Source organism: Mustelus asterias, chromosome 7 (genome assembly GCF_964213995.1).
Source record: "Mustelus asterias chromosome 7, sMusAst1.hap1.1, whole genome shotgun sequence".
Lineage (NCBI taxonomy): Eukaryota > Metazoa > Chordata > Chondrichthyes > Carcharhiniformes > Triakidae > Mustelus > Mustelus asterias.
Genome location: NC_135807.1, coordinates 90,287,515 through 90,312,230, shown reverse-complemented (window position 1 = coordinate 90,312,230; position 24,716 = coordinate 90,287,515). Strand labels below are relative to the sequence as shown.

The following is a 24,716-nucleotide window of genomic DNA, read 5'->3' as shown; positions in this document are numbered from 1 at the left end:
CCATGTCCCACGAATGAATAATAAAAAAGTGATTGGGTGCCGCATTAAAAATATGAGAACATAAAGTTGAATTGGACCATTAATTGGTGGCAAATTTTAATTTAAACCTGGTTCATGCATCTGCTTATGTTTTAGAGCTATTAACATGGTTAACTGAACAGCAACAAGAGAGAATCTAACCACCTCCCCTTGACAGTCAATGGCATTATTATTATGAACATCTTAGGGTTATCAATGACCAGAAGCTGAACTGGATCAGCTATATAAATGCTGTGGCTGCAAAAGCAGGTCAGGGGTTGAAAACTCAACCGCGAGTCACTCACCCCCTGACTCCCTAAAGCCTCCACCGGCACAAGTCAGTAGTGTGATGGAATACTCTCCACTTGCGAGATGTGTGCAGCTCTAACAACACTCAAGAAGCTTGACACCACCAAGGTCAAACCAGCCCATTTGATTGGCACCCCTTTCAGCACCTTAAACATTCACTCCCTTCACCACTGATGGACAGTGGCAGCAGTGTGCCATCTGCAAGATGCACTGCAGGAACTCACCAAACCTCCTTTGGCAGCACCTTCCAAATCCATAACTGCTACCTTCTAGAAGGAGAAGGACAGCAGGTACGTGGGAACACCACCACCTGAAAGGTCCCCTCCAAGTCAATTACCATCCTGAGTTGGAAATATATTGCAGTTCCTTCACTGTTCCTAGGTCAAAATCCTGGAACTCTTTCTCGAACAACACGATGGGTGTGCCTGCACCACATGGTTTGCAGCAGTTCAAGAAGGCAGCTCACCATCACCATCCCAAGTGCAATTACGGATGGGCAATAAATGCTGACCTAGCTAGCAGCACCTAGGTTCTGTGAAAGGATAAATAACTCAGTGTTTCGTATTTCCTTGTGATTCCTCAATAATTTGAAGCTCTGGACAATGGTCAGTTACATGGGCTTAGTACCTACTGTTCAAGTAGCACATCATGAAACAATACTGTTGAGGGGGTGAGAGGGGATTATAATTCCTAGCTGGTTTCCACTGGAAATTCCCATGCGTGTTAATTAACTCTTAGCAATGAAAGAAAGAGCCCACACCAATCATAATCATTAGGTCATTAATTCATGTCACTGGTCGGTTTCTTGACTGGAAGGCAATGCCTCCTGATAGAAAACAGGATGGAATCTGGGTCAAGGAAACCTAACCCTTTCAGATCAGAATTTAATGTGCAGTTGGGCTCTGACGATGTAATGAGACTCCAAACTGAATCTTTAAAGGAGCATCCCATTAGTTGTCACTTGGAATTTAACTGCTTTTCCACCCAGCTTCTGCTGGGCCAGTAGAGTCACAATCCGCCGTTTGCCAGCTTCAGCTGGGGGCCTTTGATCAGGTTTCAAACTGGGTTCTGGAGAGAGATGGACAATCGATGAGAAACAGATGTTTTCAAAGAGAGGACAAACTGGCATACACTAATACTTCTTGCTCTAGTTCTGCCTCCTGCTAAGTAACCATTGAATGGCATTGACCACCTATGAAGAGGCCTGTGTTCCAGACCTAATCTACCTTCTCTACTGCCAAAAAGATAAAAAACATGAAAAATTGTAAATGAGCAGCTGAAAGCCATTTGGCATGAATGTGAAAATGCAACCAGTGACATATATGTAGCTTAATTGCATTGTTACTTTCTCTATGATGCATTGCATTTTGCAGTTAGTGTTGAAGAATACTGTTTGAAGTGCTCTGTGATTGCATTGTCTATAGCCCTCCAAAGAAACCTTATATAGCTGATCCAAAGTCTCCTATGACTCTGCATTGCTGTTAGTGGATATCAGCTCTGTCAACCATAATGCCAAAACACATAAATCTAGCAACTAAAGAGAAAGGGTGTTATACTGGAGCACACACTGGAGGAAAGATTGGACCTAAAGATGAAAATAATCATGTTCATTAAATGAAGCATACTTTCCAGGAGAGAAATAGAGAGAGAGGTACTCAACTAGAAACAAGTACTGTTGAGAAATATTGCACTGCCAGACAAGATCATAAGTAGCAACAATGTCAACTTGCTGCCTGGACTCATTTATAAAAACTATGTGCTTTGCACGGATTGATAATGTCTTCTGTACATGTTTTACAACTACTATTATTACGAAGTATTGCATTATGCAATGACATTGCAGAGTGTTATGACGATATACACAGCAATAGGGCAAAGGTGAGTAGTTAATCTAGAGCCTTCATACAAATTGCTTGGCCCAGATCTTCTGAGCAGCGGCAATGATCATCGGATTGCTGCTGCGCTCCAAATTTCCCCTGACTCAACAATACTCTGCATTTCTATTGGGGTGTTCTAAGCCTGGCTTTCAAAGATGCAGTGCAGCATCCGTCGGGCAACTCAGTCAGAACAGAATTGAGTCAAGGGACGATAGGGCACACCCACTTTATACAGCACCGTATAATGAGATGAACCGCCCAATTTGAATGTTACTGAATGGATGAGTGCATGAGTGAGTTACAGAGTCATAGGGGTTTACAGCATGGAAACAGGCCCTTCGGCCCAATTTGTCCATGCCGTCCTTTTTTTAAACCCCGAAGCTCGTCCCAATTGTCTGCATTTGGTTCATATCCCTCTATACCCATCTTACCCATGTAACTGTCTAAATGCTTTTTAAAAGACAAAATTGTAACTGCCTCTACTATTACCTCTGGCAGCTTGTTCCAGACACTCCCCACCCTCTGTGTGAAAATATTGCCCCTCTGGACACTTTTGTATCTCTCCCCTCTCCCCTTAAACCTATGCTCTCTAGTTTTAGACTCCCCCACCTTTGGGAAAAGATATTGACTATCTAGCTGATCTATGCCCCTCATTATTTTATAGACCTCTAAAAGATCACCCCTCAGCCTTCTACGCTCCAGAGAAAAAAGTCCCAGTCTATCCAGCCTCTCCTTATAACTCAAACCATCAAGTCCTGGTAGCATCCTAGTGAATCTTTTCTGCACTCTTTCTAGTTTAATAATACCCTTTCATAATAGGGTGACCAGAACTGTACACAGTTCTGAGTTGACGAATGAGTGAGTTAGTGAGTGGGTAGTTGGGCGAGGTGGGTAAGTAGGTAAGTGGATGAGATGGGCAGGTGGGTGAAGTGCAGAAGTGGATAGGTGGAAAGGGAGTAGAGGGATCAGTGCAAGAGTGGGTGGTCTGATTAAGGGGCAGGCAGGTCAGGTTGGGCTGTTCTTCAAGTCTGGTGGGGAGGGTAGTCAGGTGATCAAAAGAGAGGTCAGCTCAGCAGGGGTAGTTTGATCTAGATGGGGGATCGGGGCATAGTCAGGGGACCAGAGGGGTGTTCGGGGGATCAGTTATTAAATTATCCAAGAAATGTTAGGAACCCAGGAAATAAGAGCAGGAGTGTGCCTTTTGGCCCCTTGGGCTGCTTTGCCATTTAACTAGATCATAATTGATCTTCTACCTCAACAAAATTTTCCTGTACTATCCTCATATCCCTTCCTATCTTTAAAATCTAGAAATCTATCAATCTCTGGATTGAATATACTCAGTGACAGAGCCACTCAGATCTCTGGTGACAGAGAATTTGAAATATTTCCCACCTGCTGAGTGAAGAAATTCCCCCTCATCTCAGTTGTAAATAACCTATCTCTAACTTTGAGACTGGGTCCCAGGTCCTAGATCCTCCTAACCAGGGGAAACATCCTTCCTACTTCCACCTTGTCATGCCTTGTAAGAATTTTGTAATTTTAAATGAGATCACCTCTTATTCTTCTAAACTCTCGAGAATATAGGCCTCGTCTCCTCGGTCTCTCAACATAGGATAATCCTGCCATCCCAGCAATCAGTCTGGTGAACCTCTGTTGTACTCCCTCTCCAGCAACTATATCCTTTCTTAGCCAAGGGGACCAAAACTGAACACAATACTCCAATTGTGGTCTCACCAAGGTGTTATTCAATTGTAGCAAGACTTCTTTGCTCCTGTATTCGAATCCTCTTGCTATGAAGGCCAAGATAGCATTTGCTTTCCCAATTGCTTGCTGCACCCGCATGTTGCCTTTCAATGACTTATGAACAAGGTTCTCTTTGGACATCAACACTTCCCAGTCTCTCATCATTTAAAATATACTGCACATTACTCCTTTTTTTAACCAAAATAGATAACTTCCCTTTTTTTTTCCACATGATCTTGCCCACCCACCTAAGCTGTCCATATCTCCTTGAAATCATAGAAATCATAGAAACCCTACAGTGCAGAAGGAGGCCATTCGGCCCATCGAGTCTGCACCGACCACAATCCCACCCAGGCCCTACCCCAACATATTTACCCGCTAATCCCTCTAACCTACGCATCCCAGGACTCTAAGGGGCAATTTTTAACCTGGCCAATCAACCTAACCCGCACATCTTTGGACTGTGGGAGGAAACCGGAGCACCCGGAGGAAACCCACGCAGACACGAGGAGAACGTGCAAACTCCACACAGACAGTGACCCGAGCCGGGAATTGAACCCAGGACCCTGGAGCTGTGAAGCAGCAGTGCTAACTACTGTGCTACCGTGCCGCCCGTGAAGCATCTATTCATTCTCCTCACAATTCCCATTCCCACCTAGTTTTGTGTCATCAACATACTTGGAAATTTACATTGGGACCCAACATCAAAATCATTGTTATTAGATTGCAAATAGCTGGGACACAAGCACTGACCCCACTCGCTAAATTAATCCCAGGTATGGAGGGATTATGAGGAGAAGTTAATTAGATTGGGCCTGTACCCATTGGAGTTTAGAAGAACAAGAGGCGACCTTATTGAAACACTTAGAATTCTCAGGGTGGTTGACAGGGTAAATACTGTGAGGATGTTTTCTGTTGTGGGAGAGTTGAGGACCAGAGGGTATATTCTCAGAATAAGGAATCACCTGTTTAAAACAGAGATGAGGAGGAATTTCCTCTGAGGGTCATGAATTTGTGGAATTCTTTACTGCAGAGAACAGTGGAGGTTGGGTCATTATGTATGTTCAAGGCTGAGATGGCCATATTTTTAATCAGTAAGGGAATCAAGGGTTATGGGGATAAGACAGAAAAGTGGTGTTGAGGATTATATCAAAACAGCCATGATCTAATTGAATGCTGGAACAGACTTGATGGGCCAAATAGCCTGCTTCTGCTCCTACGTCTTATGGTCTTGTAGTCATAGCCTACTAATCCATTTATTCCTACTCTCTGTTTTCTGTCCATTAATCAATTCTCAATCCCTGCAGTATATTACTTGCAAACCCATGTGCTCTAATTTTATTTGCTAACCTCTTGTGTGGAACCTTATTGAACGTCACACTACTTCCACTTATCAGTCCTCACTAGAGTCCCGAGGAGTGCGGGATTTGCCTGTCGGAAATTTAAACTTCCCAGACAATCCCCACCTACGTCCACATGTCGAGACTTCCACTTGACTCCCAATGAACATCATGAGTCATATATACATCTCTCATACTGGGAGACTGGAAGATTTAACCCCCTTTCACTCATAGAAGGAGGGAATGGTGGAGAAATAAGCAACCTTGCAATGCACTTGTTTTCACCAAGTAACAAAATCAAAGCAGTCTGGTTCAGCTCCTATTCACTTTTATTAAGATCAAAGATAGTTACAGCACAGAAGGACGCCATTCAGCCTCTTATATCCATGCTGGTTCTCTGCAAAAGCAATTCATACAGTAGGAACCCCTCACCTTTTCCCCATAACCCTACAAATATTTTCTTGGCAACTTTTGCCAATCAGCTATAAATAGTTTATTGTATATATTTTTATTAAGACTATGTCTCCTTGATATATGTTGAACAAATGGTTATTTGGATAATTTTCATTAACACTGACGCATGAAAGATTCTGCTTTTGAGTATCATCCCTGATATGTTTCATTTGTTCCAGCAATATCATGTGGAGTGCCAAAAGCATCTGCGAATGGAGGAGTGTTTGCAACGGATTACTCAGTAAATACACGTGTTAGCTACTTTTGCAATGATGGCTATCGACTGACATCAAAGGAGCAGTCCACTGCCATGTGCCAACAGGATGGTACATGGAATAATCAGAATCGACCACCGCGCTGTTTGGGTAAGGAACTTCAGAAACCTGACTGGCAACTGCTCCCCATGTGTGATGTGTACAATCTAAAAGATAAACTGCACATGGACGGAAATGTAAACTTACTTACTTAAAATTAGAGTTGATCTGTGTTGTGATAAGATTTAATGCATATGCTCAAAAATTATTTCAGTACATACATTGTTGTAAAGCCACAACTCCATCTTTCATCCTGGAATTGATCTGTTTGGATATCAGCGTGTGAATACTTGGCACGTTTGTGTGAAATTTCTTTTTCCGCATTCAACAAATATTTGCAGAAATTTCATACAATCACACCAATTTTCTAAGTGTTCTCATTTCAATGTCTTTGATGCTAGTTCCCTTTAGATGAAAACTTAAACCACTGCCCTGACTGGTCCCTCAGGTGAACATAAAGCACTCGTGGGGTTATTCAAAGAGGAGTAATGGTGTTGTCCATGCCTGGGATTAATTTGGCTCGTGGGGTCAGTGCTTGTGTCCCAGCTATTTGCAATCTAATAACAATGATTTTGATGTTGGGGCCCAATGTAAATTTCCAAGTATGCTGATGACACAAAACTAGGTGGGAATGGGAATTGTGAGGAGAATTGTGAGGAGAATGCTTCAAGGAGATATGGACAGCTTAGGTGGGTGGGCAAGATCATGTGGGAAAAAAAAGGGAAGTTATCTATTTTGGTTAAAAAAGGTGCAGTATATTTTAAATGATGAGAGACTGGGAAGCGTTGATGTCCAAAGAGAACCTTGTTCATAAGTCATTGAAAGGCAACATGCGGGTGCAGCAAGCATTTGGGAAAGCAAATGCTATCTTGGCCTTCATAGCAAGAGGATTTGAATACAGAAGCAACGAAGTCTTGCTACAATTGTATAACACCTTGGTGAGACCACAATTGGAGTATTGTGGTCTTCTTGGTTGAGAAAAGATATTGACCAATATTTATTTCACAACCAACTTCATGAAAACATATTTGCTGGTCATTTATCTCATTACCTTTGATGGAACCTTGCATGCAAATATTTGTCATATTTCCCTGACTTTAGCAAGTTATTTCAGATGTAGTTCATTGACTGCAAATTCTTTGGGCTATTGTTCTTATAATGCTTGGGTTCTGCCTGGCTTGAAATTGAGTGATCCCACCCAGTGGAGAGCAGTTTTGCATGCTTGGATACATGCATATAGATCATAGAATCCCAGCAATGCAGAAGGAGGCCATTCAGCCCATCAAATCTGCACCAACTCTCCGACAGAACATCTTGCCCTTCTAATCCACCTCACCTACAAATCCTGGGCCACTAAAGTGCAATTCGGCATGGCCAATTCACCTAACCTGCGCATCTTTGGTCTGTAGAAGGAAACCAGAGCACCCAGAGGAAACCCACGCAGAAACAGAGAGAACATGCAAACTCCACACAGACAGTCACCAAGGCTGGAATTGAACCTGGTCCCTGGCGCTGTGAGGCAGCAGTGCTAACCACTGTGCCATCACGCTGCCTACTATGCCACCGTGCTGCCCCATACCAGACAGAAATCCATGGCTGGGTTCAAACCCCACTGTGGTCATTTCAGGAGCTGCAATGGGATTAAGTCTCAATCAAGCACTTAATCTATCTGCTGATAAGGCCTTTCATGGGCTGTTGGCAGTGAAGGTCCTGCTTCCAATAGCTGCTGGCCAATCAAACTTATTTGATCTCAATTGAAATGTTTAGAGACAGAATTGATCTCCTCTTCATGTTTTTATCATTTAAATTCCAAAGCATTGTCATTTTGCTTTGGCCCAGATTCACACTGAGACCTGAATAAAGCTTTCCACAGATTCTATAATAAACTTGCTTTGTAAATATCATTTCCAAACATTCTCAGTACTATAGAATATTGCTCCTTCTAAAATTGCATTGAAGTAGAAGGTTTTCATGGATCGTTTTGGTTAGTTATGCTATTATGTTATGCTTCACACCAAGAAACAGTTGAAATTAGCAGGTATGGACACTGAAAATTATACACTAGTACACAATATATTGGACCAGATTTTGATGTAGAAATAATGATAAAGCAAAGAAACGCATGGAGTGGTGCAAAGTTACAGTATTTACATGACATATCATCATAGAAACCCTATAGTACAGAAAGAGGCCATTCGGCCCATCGAGTCTGCACCGACCACAATCCCAACCAGGCCCTAGCCCCATATCCATACATATTTTACCCACTAATCCCTCTAACCTACGCATCTCAGGACACTAAGGGCAATTTTTAGCATGGCCAATCAACCTAACCCGCACATCTTTGGACTGTGGGAGGAAACCGGAGCACTCGGAGGAAACCCACGCAGACACGAGGAGAATGTGCAAACTCCGCACAGACAGTGACCCAAGCTGGGAATCGAACCCAGCTCCCTGGAGCTGTGAAGCAGCAGTGCTAACCACTGTGCTACCGTGCCGATGGTGATTAAACTCACCAGAAAAAAACGGGGCTTGTTCATTCAAGTCCAAACGTTTTTGACTTTGTGAAATGTCTTGATCACTATCAAACAACTTCCGTGGCACTTGACAATTCTAATTTTAAGGCGCAGATGGAGGCTATTCAGCCCATTATGTCTGCGCCAGTTCTCCCAATGGACATTATGATTTAGTGCCATTCTCCTGTTTTTCCCTCTTGACCTTGCACCTTATTTTTATTCAAGTAATCATCAAATGCATTTCTAAATGCTTCCATTGAATCTGCTTCCACCACACTTCCAGGCAGTGTATTCCAGACCCAAACTACTTGTTGAGTGAAAAAGTTTTTTTTTCACATCACATTTGCTTCTTTTGCAACTTAATTTAAATCTGTGCGTTTTCATTCATGATCCTTTTACGATCAGGAACAGTTTCTCCCTATCTACTCTGTCCAGGCCTCTCGTGACTTTGAACATCTCCATCTCCTCTTCGTCTTCTGATCACCAAGGAGAACAGTCCCAAGCTCTCCAATCTATACTTGTAACTGAAACTAAACAACAACTTTATGCTCTGTTTCCCCAGACATTGGTAGTTGCCCTTATGCTTGTAAGTTGAAAAGCTTCGACAAGATGTTTTGCAACACTCAAATTCTGTACTACCAAACCATTGGGGCGATTTTTCCCAAAAGAATTCAAAGTGTCGAATTTGCGTAAAAACTGGAATAAATCATGCTGGCTTTTTCAGCAGGAGTTTAAAAATGAATCACCCACATTCTGTGCACTGCAGAATGCACTAGCATGAATCACACTGAAAATCAATGGATGGGGCTTATTCCCACTGGAGAGGCCGGCAGCCGAGCACTGAGTGGGCGACTGTGCATCCACCGATCTGTCAGCGCCGAGATCGCGCTTGTACAGTGGCCCTGCACTGCCAGCCTCCCAATCACCGACCAGCTCAATCGCTGGCCAGCTCCACGACTCCATGACACCCCTCCCCCATCATTCCCCCTCTGACCCCATCACTGCCCGATCGCTGCCCCCTGCCCCCTGCCCCCCCCCCCCCCCACAAACATGTCCGGGCCAGCCTCGACCCCCTCCCCCCCACAGCCCGCCTTGATCTCCCCCCCCACCCCTCCCAACAGCTCCGATCTCCCAATTTCCACCCCCTCCCCTACCTGCAACCATGATCCCACCAATTTCCACCCCGCAGTCCCGACCCCTTGACACTGCCTTATGCTCGATGGGCACCCGACCCTATAGGGGGGCCTCGATTGCCTCCTTTCACTCCAGCAGGGTCAGGCCGCCTGTTTGTACAGGTCCTAGATAGAGGGTTTTGCATCACTTTGACTCTCGAATTAATGTAACTTCCAGTGTAAAAACCTACAGAAAGTATTTGGGCAATGTAATGGATAGCTAGTGTAATTCATTTGTCTCTGAGAACAAAATGTGACTCATTAACTTTTGCGTTATATTATTACCAAAGTTCTGAGAGTTCCTGTGGTGAATTGCATTGTTTTGTCACACAGTACAGACCATATCTAACTGTATTTGGTTTTCCAATTTTCTAATTAGTCAACCAAATTTTTTATTTTGATACAAGTGATGACATGCCCCAGCATCAGTTCTTTCACTTTGGAGCATGGGAGTTGGCGAGTGGTGAATGGTTCACATTATGAATTTCGAACAAAAGTTGTCTTCACCTGTGACCCTGGCTACTATCGACTTGGACCGACTACCATCAAATGTTTAGCTAATGGAACTTGGAGCTGGGGAAGAGAAAGACCACGCTGTCAAAGTAATTATAATGATTGTTTCAAATCATGTTCTTTTTAAAACTTATAATCAAAATTTCTCTGATATACCATATAATGCAATCGAAACAGTTATTCAAATCCTCAAATTAATGAAAATGTTTAATCTATTTAGGGTTAATTTTCTAATTGATTATTTGAGTTGCATTATCTTTTAAACTCTTATTTTCATAATTATTAATTAAATACCAATGTTTATAATTGAAAAATATTAATTTCTCCCTTTCCTATCTGTGTTCATGTGAAATACTGGCTAAGTAAATAGCCAATAGAAAGTAATAGGAGAGGCGATGGGTTACTTGGCCTTCAGTTCCTTTATCCTCTTTTGAGACCATAGGGGGAATTTTCACATCCCGCCCGTCACGGGTACCATAGTGGGTGGGGGGCGGGTCATGCAAAGGTCCATTGACCTCGTGCGAGATTTTCCGGTTTGGGGGTGAGCGCAGCTGGAAATTCTGCCCAATATCTTCCTCTGAAGCCAGGACCTTGATTTAGAAATTATATAGGAAATCGTAGGCACAATTTTGTGGCCTGCTACTTCATGACACATATTGGAATGAATGAATTGTCCCCAAGTCCAGTGTGTCATTTTGTAGTGACATGCAGAAGATAACTAAGATATTATATCCTAGCAACATCTACTCTGAGAAAGTTACTGCTACATACCCAATTCATACATTCTCTTCATTTCATGGAAGAGTCAGTTACTAGGGGGCATAGGTTCAAGGTGCGAGGGGCAAGTTTTAAAAGAGATGAACGAGGCAGATCTTTTACAGAGTGGTGGGTGCCTGGAACTCGTTGCCAGGGGAGGTAGTGGAAGCGGATACGGTAGTGACTTTTAAGGGGCGTCTTGACAAGTACATGAATGAGATGGGAATAGAGGGATATGGTCCCCGGAAGGGGAGGGGGTTTAGTTAAGTCAGGCAGCATGGTCGGTGCAAGCTTGGAGGGCCGAAGGGCCTGTTCCTGTGCTGTAATTTTCTTTGTTTTTTGTTCCTTTTCCTTAGTTATTTCTTGTGGAGAACTAGGAAATCCCCCTAATGGGAAAAAGATTGGAACTCAGACAACCTTTGGAGCGACAGCCATCTTGACCTGTGATGCAGGCTACATACTAGTTGGCTCAACTGTCAGAGAATGCCTAGCATCAGGGCTTTGGAGTGGAACTGAAACTAGATGTCTAGGTAAGAGGGCATCTTTCACATATATAGGCCGGGACTTTCTGCTCCTGATCGTATCAGTCGGGTTCAGTGATGGGAGCAGAAAATATTGCGAGAAAAGTCATGTTTTACATCAGCTTAAATGTGTGACATGATTGTCCCCTCCCACCATCAGTGACAGGGCATGTTTCCCGATGTTCAACATAATTTGAACATATTTACATTTAATTATCAGACCCCATATGCCTGAACGATCCCCATCCCCCCCATTCCGTCAGAAAATTCATCTACGTAGGCGTGACGGCAGAATGGTGTGAATCACAACTGCTATCCCAAGGCATGCACTTGGCGAGCAGATCTCCCAGGGGAGCTCAGGTGAGTGCAGCACTTGAGGAGCAGCAGGGCAGTGCCAGGGGACAGTGCCCAAGCATTGTTGGGAGGATGCGGATATGCCAGGATGAACAAAATTGCTTTCCCTGCAGTAGGATAGTCTTTATATTTATGTAGTCATTTTGTAGCACAGAACTTAAGTATTGCTGAAAAAAGCAACATGCTCTGTCAAAGCTTTTTGTCTTGCGCACATCAGGACGTTGGAAAGAATACAATGCAAGGCAAATTAACAAAATTATGCTGCAGGTGCCTGTTTTAGCTCAACAAAATACATGACAGCCATTCACTGGTCATTCCTCAGGGCAATGACTTGACCAATCAGAGTCAAGCTGCCTGGTTTAAATTTAACCCAATGCTTGACAGTTAACTGTCTGTCACCATCATTCTCCATGGCAATGCCTCCACCAATCACATTCCACATGCCAATAAATCAGCAGCCCCTTCTCATACAGTTATATTTTTTGATTTCCTTTGCATTGCATTTGTGTCAATGTCCTAATAAGTACAAGATGAAAAGTCTTTACTAAAATATTTTTCAGCAATTTATATATTATATATATATATATTTATTTAGAGAGAATAATTTTGTCAATGGCATGGCCAAATTATTCAGTTTAGAGTTGAAAGTTGTAAACTTAAAATTGAACTCTAATTAAAAGTAAAATGCTTAGTTATGAATGTTGGGCGGGATTCTCCGGTCTCCTAGGCACGTGTTTCTCAGGAGGCAAGAGGCAGTGTGCCGTTCCCTGGCAGTGGGATTCTCTGGTCCCGCCCCTGTCAATGGGATTTCCTATTGAAACCACTTCATGCCACTGGAAACCTGTGGGCAAGTGTACAGTGCCGGAGGGACCAGAGAATCCCAGTGGCACGAACAACCAGAGAATTCTGGCCATTGGTTGTAATTCTGATCAGTTTTGAATTAAGCATGTTTTTTTCCCCTAAAATTGGAAATGCTATTTTATCTTTTGTTTTAACATTTAAGCTGGACACTGTGGACTTCCAGATCCAATTGTAAATGGTCAAGTGGTTGGAGAAAATTATGGTTACAGAGATACTGTGGTTTACCAATGCAATCCTGGGTTTCGTCTTATTGGCTCATCTGTACGAATTTGTCAACAGGACCACAACTGGTCTGGACAACTCCCAATCTGTGTGCGTAAGTGAGCATTTCTTTTTCTAGCTTTTTTTAAGATTCCAATAAAAAAAGCTTTGTAAATATAGAGATTAATTATATGCTGAAGTTAATGTCCACTCATCAGAAAATCTCCATGAATGCCAGAGGTTGACACTACACATGAGGTAGTCTGCATCGCCAAATATGGAGGGAAATGCAAAGCGTATAGAAGTACATGCAGAAGCTGTGTGCTATGCCCATGGACTCCAGGCACACTGCATTTGCATAGATTATGCAGTGCAGAAAGAAGCCATTCAAGCTAACTAGTCCATGTCAGCATTTATACTCAAACCTCCTCTCATACTTACAAAACCAAAATAATGCAGGAACTGGAAATTTGAAAGGAAAACAGAGTGCTGGAAGTTCTCAGCAGGTCAGGCAGCATCATTGTAGAAAAACAATTGAAGTTCCAGGTTGATGACCTTTCTCCTGAATTTCCTATTAGATTTTCCTATTCCTAAATTTCCTATTAGATTTTGGTGGCCTCTGGTCTTGCTGTTCTCACATGTTGAAACACGAATGAATTTGCATGATCAAAACCTTTCATAATTTTAAACACCTTTATTAAGTCACCCCCAATCAGCCTTCTGTTTGCGAAAGAAAAAATGACTACAGTTTGAGTGTCCTTTATCCAGAACCCTTTGGGGCCAATTGCATTTTGGATTTTAGATGATTTCACTTTTCATGTACCACAAAGAGGCCCAGGCCAAATGGCCGAATTCTGGGCTAGCTATAGTGTAAAGTAAAAAAATAATGGTTGGAAAAGTAAGATGGACCACTGATTAATAATCACAGGATATCTGGAGCAAGTTGCCACCTTTGGCTCTGCCTCCAATTCTGTTGTGGGAGAGGGTTCGCAAGGCAAACAGTGCAGAGAAATAACTAGACTTTCCAGGCTGAAAGTCGGGTGCGGCTGGTGAAATATGTGACAGCTTGGGTCACAGACTTCTTGCACTATAGTTGATGAGGTTAAAAAAAAGTACAGTTTTTCGATGTATTCAGTTTTCAGATTTATGGCTAAAGGATACTCAAACTGTAGCTTGTTTATCTTTTTTTGATAGCTATGACCTTACATTTCTGATATCCTTGTAAACCACCTTGCACCCAATCCAATACTTCAGTATTCTTTTTACAATATGATGACCAGAACTGTACACAGACTTCTTGCATGGTCTAATGCCCAATACAGGTTTCAGAAGTACTGTACTTGCATTTATTTTCCTGATGGAAGTAAACCCAAGTGAGGTGGAAGAAGATTTGATCCCAGGGTTTTAGAAGGATTTGTCAGGAAAACTCAAACTGAACACCACATCACAATCTAACAGAGTTGCTAGTTTATCTGCTCTATACTACTGCTCTATAGCTTTACTAACCTGCATCACAATTTTTAGTGATTTTTGTATTTGTACTCCTGAATCCCTTTTGGTGTCTATCCCATTTAAATTATTCTTTTCCAAGTGATGTGTGACTTTCTTAATTTTTCCACCAAAATGTAATACCTCACACTTGTTTGCCCTGAAAGTTATTTGTCCATTCTGCACCATTTATTTTCATGCCAACTTGTAATTAGTTGCCATCTTCATCACGATTGACTATGACCCCAATTCCATAACATCCTCAAACTTGGAAATTGTGTTTTTGATTCCAAAGCCAAAATCATTACTATAAATTGTTAACCATAGTGATCCCAGAACTAGCCCTTGTGGAACAATACTTTCTACCTATTGACAATCTGAATAATTATTCTTTAACCCTCTTTTCTTCCTATCTTGCTAACAGTGCATTTTGTTGCTTATCTCTGCCTTTGCATTCCATTACCTTATTTTTGGATATCTAGATGTACTACATCCATTACAATGCCCATGCATACTCTCTCCAAAGTATTTAATGAAATTGGTCAGACAAGCTATTTCCTTTTGACATATATCCTGATGGTTAATTATTGGGTAGAATTTAATTCCCCCCTCCCTGTCCCAAGCTGAATTCTGTCAGGAGGAGTTGTTTGAATGGATGGAAATGGACCCCACCATTTTCCAGACTCCCCACGATCAAGCTCAGAGCAGTAAGGATGGAGGTCAGTTGAGGACCTTATCTAGCTACTTACGGGCCTCATCCACTCACCCTCCAGGAAGGCTGTTCAGCAAACATTATAGAGCTTAAGGAGTGAGGTCGTTCTCAATAGGTGCTTGATCGAGGAACCCAGCATGGCACCCATCCCTCAGCTGGTGACCCCCCCCCCCCCCCCCCCGCTGACCCTCAGTCAGTCCACAATCACCTCTATCCAGGGATCCATGGCCGATCACTCTTCCAGCCCTGAATGCAATACCGGTGGTGGCCACCACTCCCAGTGGTGCTGCAGATCTAGAGAACTGTCAGCCTTGGCCAGCAGTTCTTGGGAAAGGGCACTATAGGGGACTTAATCAAGTGGGAGGCCTGATGCTGTCCATATAAGTGCCTGATTACCTCATAAATTGTGTTGGGTCTCTCGGATAGAAAAATGTGCGGTTCTCAGCAGTTCTCCATTTATAGCAGGAACGAGTGGCCAAATGGCCTCCCATTGCTTATATTTCTTTTTTTCTTTTGTTCTTGAGCGTCCTTAGTCCTGTCTCATTAGGTTCAATCAAACGATGGAAAAGTATGAGAAGCACACAGTGAGCTAGTTATATGGCACTTTGTTCCATTTGGCGCAGGGTTATTCTTGGGGTAGTTTGCTTGGTTTACAATTTATTATCAGGAAATAGCCAGTGGCTATTGATTAGTGAAGAAAACACAGGAGTCAACCTATCAGGATGTGCAAATCTCATGTTTATTTCCTGTGATCATTGAAAAAAAAGTTGACTTGGATTTTGTCTGTAATGAAAATAAATTGGATGATTCTAAAAGAAGGAATAGTGCCAAAGGGAGGACTGAGTTACAACATAGATAAACATATACAAGGAATTAAACCTTGTGAAGATTTGCACAACATTGCATTAACATGGTTTTCATGGATTGAATGTGCCTCCAGCTGCAGAGTTTTCCGGTTTCAGCTAGAATTAAAATTATTTTTGTGCTCAGTCAGAACAGTAAATAAGTTAACAAACATGGCATGCAATTGCTAAATGAAGCGTCCATGTTCTAATCTATTAATTTTTAAAAAGTTAATTCTATCACTGAAATTAATCAGATCACATAATTCATGATCTTGAAATGCTCTCTAATACTTTGTGCAGTTTTCTGCTTTACATCATTTAAGATAGACATTTGGTTACTGATGGAAAACAAATTAACAAACCAGTGGATTATTAGTAAAATTCCCTGTGTGTTGTGCATTTATATAAACATTACAGATATGAGCAGAAAGTGTGTGATATATTGGCATTCTGCTGCATAATTTCTGAAAATAAGAAAATTAATAACTATTCACCCATTCCCTTTCTGACAATGAATCAATGATCAATCCCATTGACCGCGGTGGGACCAGAAGATCCTGCTGCCAGCCAATGGCACGCCGCCTCCCGTCTCCAAGAAAAATATCGTGGGGAGGCCAGAGAATCCTGCCCTAAATCTTCATTCACACACTATGTCATACCCTTCTACATACCAAAAAATATCCAACATAAATGAAAAGCAAAACTAGAAGAGGCGGTGGTGCAGTGGTATTCTCACTGGACTAACAATCCAGAGACCCAGACCAGATCCGGGGACCTGGTTTGAAATCGTGCCATGGTAGATTGTGACATTTGAATTCAATAGAAGTCTGGAATTAAAAGTCTAATGATGACCACAAAACCATTGTCGATTTTTTGAAAAACTCATCTGGTTCACTAATGCCCTTTCGGGAAAGGGAGCAGCTTTCTTTCCCGAAAGGGCATTAGTGAACCAGATGAGTCTGGCCTACACGTGACTCCAGATCCACAGCAATGTGGTGGACTCTCAAATGCCCTCTGAAATGGGGGGCCGTTAGGGATGGGCAATAAATGCTGGCCTATCCTGCCATGCTCACGTCCCTTAAAAGTGCATTAAAAAAAACTAGCAATGCATACTAAAAGCAAAACTACCAGACAATCAACAATAAGATTCCCGTATTCAAAACAGTGAAACACCAATGTCCACAAATAACCTCAACAATGTCCTCAACAAATTCCATCCTACCATCAGACTCACCATGGTCTACTCTTCAGAATCAGCCCCATTTTTGGACACACGCATTTCCATCAAGGACGGACACCTCAGTACTTCACTCACCATAAGCCCACGAATAACCTCACAATGCCCAGCTTTGTCCAGCTTCCACACCAAGCACATTAAAGAAGCCATCCCTTACGTACAGGCTCTACGTATACATAGGATCTGCTCGGACGGGGAGGAACACGATGGACACCTACGGATGCTGAAAGATGCCCTCGTAAAAATAGGATACAATGTACAACTCATCAATCAACAGTTCTTACATGCCACAGCGAAAGACCGCAATGCCGTCCTCAGGAGACAAACACAGGACATGACCGACAGAATGCTCTTAGTCGTCCGGTACTTCCCCAGAGTGGAGAAACTACACTAGGTTCTTCGTAGCCTTCAATATGTCATCAATGACGACGAATATCTCACCAAGGCCATCCCTACACCTACACCACCACTCGTCTTCAAACAGATGCCTAACCTCAACCTGACCATAGTTTGCAGCAAGCTGCCCAGCCCTCAGGGGAACAGCGACCATGACACCACACAACCCTGCCACAGTAACCTTTGCGGGACATGTTAGATCATCAACACAGATACCACCATCACATGGGGGATCACCGGCCAATGTAGTCTACTCATGCTCTGTAGGAAAAGATGCCCCGGGGCATAACACATCGGCGAGACTGTGCAGACATTATGATGACGGATGAACAGACACCATGCAACAATTGCCAGGCAGGGGTGTTCCCTCCCAGTCAGAGAACACTTCAGTGGCCAAGGACATTCAGCCTCTGATCTTCGGGTAATTGTTCTCCAAGGTGGCCCACGCAACGCATGACAGTGCAGAATCGCCAAGCTGAAACTGATAGCCAAATTCCGCACTCATGAGGACAGCCTTAACCATGATCTGGGGTTCGTGTTGCGCTACATGTAATCCCACCATATTGTTCTGTGGGGGGAAAATCTCCCTGACTGTCCTGTTTTGACACCATGCATACCTCGATTACGAGTGATGATCTCTCTATCTGAATTAGTTTGCGTAGTGTTTAACACCATCTCACTCTTTGATTGTTTGTAATTATCTCTAGCTTTAGATCAGCGGTCTCCAAACTCTTCAGTATGAGGGCCACATCGTATATTCTACACATCTTCGCGGGCCAAAGAAAAAAATCAGTTCTATAAATGAATGAATAAAATTTATTGTATCCGGGCCGGATGTGACCCGCTGCGGGCCGGATGTGGCCCACGGGCCGTAGTTTGGAGACCCCTGCCTTAGATAATCAGTTTTTAGGTCATCCCTCCATTTGTTATACGGCCTGTTGACACTTTACACATACTGATTATACTTAACTGCTTGCATTTGTCTATTAACACTCATGATTACTTATAAAGACTTGTTATTCAGCCAGCCTACACTGTCTGTACTTATCCTTTGACACTCTTGATTACTTGTTAGTGTTGGGCTATCATCACTCCACCTACATACTCTGTGCCTACACACCTCACTCCACTTCACCTGACAAAGGAGCAGCACTTCAAAAGCTTGTGATTTCAAATAAATCTGTTGGACTATAACCTGATGTCATGTGACCTCTCATCTTGTCCACACCTTAGAAACTTACACCTGAGTGTAAAAACAATGAATTAGAATTACCCAGCCAGTGCCCTCGTCACCCAGTTTCAAACTAATTTTGATACTTATAGTGTAAATATGCTGAGATAAGATGACAACTACAACATTAATATAGCACCTCATAAGAGAATAATGGTCTATGTTTGGGAAGCAGAAGTGAAATTAAGGGAATTGGTGACTACCCATCTTAAGCACGCCATAATGGATGCCTTGAAGTGAACTACAAGATAGCAACGTAACCAAAGGTTGAAAGGGGTTGTAAACTGAGAACAAATTTAAAAACCTTTCATCAGTGGCTAAACTCCAAAATTGAATGAGTGCTTTAAATTCTGTGCACTATTTCTTAGCATCAATACAGTATTAAAAAACTCTGTCATGAAAAAGAGACAGGTTAACGTTTGGGTACAGAACCTTCTTCAAAGCATGCTTTTCATTTCCAATTCGTAATGTTTGTAGTTATTTTCTTTTTATCTGAATCTACTTTTAAAATTGATTTTAGTGTGCTTCAGTACAGAGACCCATTTCTTTGATGTGAAGGTTTACCTATGTCACTTCAAGCTGAAAGTAATGTTGTCTGATGTTGGATAAAGGATATTGGTAATTTTATGACACAGCAACTAGAAAGAAGCATGTTATATTGCAGGGCCCTGTCTTTTTTTAAACAATAGATTATGCAGCAGGTATAGATCAGAGAGCAGAGATTTACAGGAAATATATTACTGAGTGATGTGGCTGCATAATTCATGAGCACTGCAGGTGCCAGTGAATGATGTAAACAGCAACTGTTTACTTCATGACACTTTTCACCTTCGATGTGCATTTTGTTTATCCAGTGCAAAGCCTAAGTTTTGACAACAACAGAAAGGATCTCTGGCTGAGCCAAAGAGGCACCAGGTCCCTGATTCTGGAAATCCAGCCCCTAAACCCAGCGCCCAACATTTCCACCGGGGGGGGGCAGGTGGGAGGAACAGGGATCGGTTGCAATTTGTACGTCTGGGCATTGTGGGGTAGCTAAACATGTGCAAGTGCATCTGTCTTCAAACAGCTGTCATTTTTGTTAGTGGAATGTCCAAAATACGACTTGTGAGCTTTTCACTTCTTAAGAGAAGACATAGACTTTTTTGGAGAGATAATGTATTGTTTTGGAGCTGTAAGATACACTTTTGGAATAGTCAAGGAGTGCCTTTGAGAGAGGTCAAGTGCCCTTTGGGACTTTTAAAACTAGAATGTACATAAAGTGGATAAACTCATTGGAGCTGTCAGGACGTTTATATCCCCTTGGAACTTTCATGTTGTCAAGATATTTAAATCTCCTGTCCTTGAAGTTGAAAGAAAAGATTGTCTATAATTTAAAAACAAGTGTTTGCTATTTCACTCAGTCTGTTGGCATAAGCTGATAGTCATCATTATAGGATTTGTGCTGCATCAATGATTCCACAACCTATCATTATCATAACAGGGTGCCTGGCAGTTCACAGTTTGATTGATAGTTCCAAGTGGTTATTAAATCTTTGATGTGGGACTCTGAAGACAAATGCTTGTTTTCATAAGCGATGAAATAGTTGGAGGAATTTAAGTGTAGGAGATAGGTTTTAGAGTTTTTTTTTAAAATAGTGAAATCATCAATAGACACTTGCAACTTTATTTTACTTTATCTCAGCCTGGGTTCTGAGGTCTGACCATGATGGATACAGCATGAATTGGCATGTATGGTGTAAGGGTAAGGAGTTTTGCGTGGGGGCATGGGCTGACATGAGTTTGCACCATCATAGAATAGAATCATAGAATCCCTACAGTGCAGAAGGTGGCCATTTGGCCCATCAAGACTGCAATGACTGTCTGACAGAGTATCATACCCAGGCCCTATCCCCACAAATTTACCATGGCTAATCCCCCTAACCTACACATCTTGGGACACTAAGGGACAATTTAGCATGGCCAATCCACCTAACTTGCACATCTTTGGACTGTGGGAGGAAACCAGAGCACCCAGAGGAAACCCACACAGATATGGGGTGAATGTGCAAACTCCAGTCACCCAATTTGTGTAAATGACAGTCACCCAAGGCTGGACCTGAACCTGGGTCCCTGGCGCTATGAGGCAGCAGTGCTAACCACTGTGCCACCAATCATCAGCACTAAGCTATCATCAGGCCTATAAAGGGCGAATGGGTAAGCAGATGGGCATAGATTGATATGGAATGTATGAGGGGACAAATAGGCAATGGGTAGAGTGGTATATGTTGGCATGGAGGGTAGGGCCATGGAGGTAGTGTTGAGGGCATCAGGTGGTATAGATGGGGCATGAAGTGTGGGTAGAGAGTGAGGCAAGGAGGGCTGGAGCTCTGTTGTTTGTTTTCTTATTTCATTTACAATTGGGAAAAAGTGCCAGTGCACTGAAACCTGCCTTTCATACAGCCTACCTCTGCACCTGCTAACTCCTGTGTCTGTCTCTGTACTGCTTCTGGAGGTTGCAGGCCTGATTCCAGTTCATGCCCCACCCTGCCAGAATGAAAATCAGACCCCCTGGGGCACTTTCTCTGGAGTTGGGTTTGCAGAGTCTTTGATTTGATTGATTTGATTTATTATTGTCACTTGTATTGGGATACAGTGAAAAGTATTGTTTCTTGCACGCTATACAGACAAAGCATACCATTCGTAGAGAAGGAAAAGAGAGAGTGCAGAATGTAGTTTACTGTCATAGCTAGAGTGTAGCTAAATATCAACTTAGTGCGAGGTAGATCCATTCAAAAGTCTGATGGCAGCTGGGAGGAAGCTGTTCTTGAGTCGGTTGGTACATGTTCTCAGACTTTTGTATGTTTTTCCCGATGGAAGAAGGTGGAAGAAAGTATGTCTGGGATGCATGGGGTCCTTGATTACCCTGTCTGCTTTTCTGAGGCAGCAAGAAGTGTAAACAGTGTCAATGGATGGGAGGCTGATTTGAGTGATGGACTGGGTTTCAGTCACGACCCTTTGTAGTTTCTTGTGGTCTTAGGAAGGGCAGGAACCATACCAAGTTGTGATACAGCCAGAAAGAATGCTTTCAATGGTGCAGCTGCAAAAGTTGGTGAGAGCCATAGTGGACATGCCAAATTTCCTTAGCCTCCTGAGAAAGTAGAGGTGTTGGAGGGCTTTCTTAACTATAGTGTCAGCATGGGGGGACCAGGGCAGGTTGTCGGGAATTTTGCAGAATCCGTGCTTCTGACTTGGGAGCAAGAATTCAGGCCTATATAATTGATGGTCTTCAAAGTAACTCAAAATGATGTTTCCAGATACACATTTGGGCTAACATTCAACTTTGATCCGTTACACACCTGAATTGATTCTCTCTCCTTCATGTTTCGCATTTGACTGATGGCTCCATCACTTTTAAAATTAATCTATTAACGTTGCAACACTTGATTACGCTGGCTGCTTTTCCGAGGCAGTGGGAAGTGTAGACAGTGTCAATGGATGGGAGGCTGATTTGAATGATAGACTGGGCTTCATTCATGACCCTTTGTAGTTTCTTGTGGTCTTGGGAAGGACAGGAGCCATACCAAGCTGTGATACAACCAGCTGGCGCATCTGTAAAATGTGGTGAGAGTCGTAGTGGACATGCCAAATTTCCTTACCCTCTAAATATCAAATTTCCTCCTGAAAAACCTAATTCATGTACATTTAACAAAAGAACTAAGTATTAGTTAGATGGAGGCACAAATTAACTATTCAGTAGTGTAAAGAGGTTTCTGAGGTATTGTCCGGAATTTTCCCATCCCACCCACCACGGGAATCGTCGCAGGCGGGGGCGGACCATGCAAAGGTCCGTTGGGCAGTATTTTCCGGTTTTGGGGCAAGCACAGATGGAAAATTCCATCCATTATATTCTGATATAAATCTTTATTTGCTTAGAAAACTAAGTAAGAGATGTGAAAAAGAAAGATACCAGCCAAGAGGAACCAGTGTGCTCATCCTGTTTCTATTGTACCCCTTTCCACTCGCAAACTCTCCAAACTTGTAATTTTCTTCTGGTCCCTTTTGCATACAGTTTTCTTTGCACGCTACAGTATCTCTTTTCAAACCTTTTATCAGTTTTAAGAACATTAATTCAGTGAAAGATTTGAAAAGGAACAGAATGTAGGAATAGCCATAAACAAGCTCTCCCTAAACAGCCAATTGGTGTGTTTCCCATCTAATGTTGCCTTGATTATCTGCTTGGGCTGAAGACAGTCTCCTCTATTCTGATGGTTGCTTCAAGGTTTCAGGTAGATGGATCATAATCAATGGTAATAATGACTTTAAAAACACTATTCATGATTCCTTCTGCACACATTTGTAAGCATTTCCAAGACTCTGATGGGATTTTAAAGATTTCAGATTGTTGGTCATATCTTTCTCCTAGCAATCAGTTGTGGTCATCCTGGAAATCCAATTTATGGGAAAACTTCTGGAAATGGTTTCAATCTCAACGATGTTGTAACATTTTCTTGCCACACTGGATACATAATGGACGGGTCAGCCAGGGCCCAGTGCCAGGCAAACAGACAATGGAGCCAATCCATACCAACATGTAGAGGTAAGTGCACAATACAGTTAATGCTTTATTTCATTGTAATTTGCAATGAGGGACAAAACTCTAGTCATAGCTAACGTAAAGATGGCATCGCTGTAGACTCGATTGTGGCATTAAGGCTCTTATTTATTACTGAATTCCAGTTCAGCATACAATGCATCTTATGAACAAGTCTGGAATAGGCAATGCTAATATTTACACAGAAGTGAGGATCTATGTTTCCTGCTCCCTTTGTAGGCTACTTCAGTCACTTGTTTAAATGAAAGTGAATGTTAAAGATAAATGTAGTGTTATGAAATAATCACCTTAAATTTTCCAGAGGGATGGAGTGACTTTTCATGATTATTTGCCACAAATCAACAGAACCTTGGTGGAAACTCTGGAAAAATAACATATATGGATGTTTCACCAAATTTCCACCAATCTTGTGCCAAAGATGTATCTAGATCATGAGGAACTCCTAAGGAACTTCTGCTTTGCTGTGGGTTTAGTTGGTTAACTAATGTGCAGTCTCATTTTTATGATGCTTCCATGTATTGATTTTAAAGACAAAAAGTGAAATTATGAAATTGAACCAAGTATTTTAATTGAAATATATCCAATACTTTGTCTATTTAATTTGAAGTTAACAGTTTACCTCATCTCAGTCTTTTTGAACAAATGAATTGGAAAAACAAAAGGGCATAGATTTAAATAAATCATACACTTCAAGAATAGGAAAATACATGTCAGGCCCTTTTGTGGCTTGCAAAACTTGCCATTCCTTCCAAATTGTTGTCTCTGACAGATATGTCCATGGAAGGATTGTGTATAGTGAGCCGCAGTGCGGGAAGACTGCAGGGGGAGTGTGGATGCGGAGATGGGCTGGTCAGAAAGCCTGCCTTAATCCTCAGGGACAGCAGCCTTGAGCAGTCGCTCTTATGCTCTCTCAACCCTCTCACCCTATCACTGCTCGTGTCACTTCAGTGCCTCTTTATACTCCCCATCTCCCCCTTCCATACGCCCATGCTCCCTCCATGCCTCCTCATAACCCTACAGCCCCTTCACACCCCAATTTCTCCTCCTTAGCCACTGCACTCTGAGAAGATCTCAGGATATCTTCAAAATGGATGTTTAAAAAGTCTAACCATTCAATAGAACTGCCACTTAAACACCTTTCATACTGAAAACACTCACCATAAAATCCATTCAAAATGCAATCCCTTTTAAGTTGTCAGTCCATTGTAAAAAAAACACTTGTTCGCTTACCTAGTCAAGGACAGATAATCCTTTAGTAACCTTCTAAA

At 42.3% G+C, this 24,716-nt stretch overlaps 1 protein-coding gene across 1 annotated transcript in view; it reads left to right on the top strand.

Annotated features, from left to right (window-relative positions):
• csmd3b (CUB and Sushi multiple domains 3b) overlaps positions 1-24,716 on the top strand; it is a 1,683,329-nt gene that overhangs the window by 1,574,100 nt on the left and 84,513 nt on the right. Inside the window, exons 50-54 of the mRNA XM_078215503.1 lie at positions 5,920-6,105; positions 10,150-10,344; positions 11,368-11,541; positions 12,890-13,063; positions 23,260-23,433. Coding sequence (XP_078071629.1) covers positions 5,920-6,105; positions 10,150-10,344; positions 11,368-11,541; positions 12,890-13,063; positions 23,260-23,433 — 903 coding nt within the window. The remainder of the gene's footprint in view (positions 1-5,919; positions 6,106-10,149; positions 10,345-11,367; positions 11,542-12,889; positions 13,064-23,259; positions 23,434-24,716) is intronic.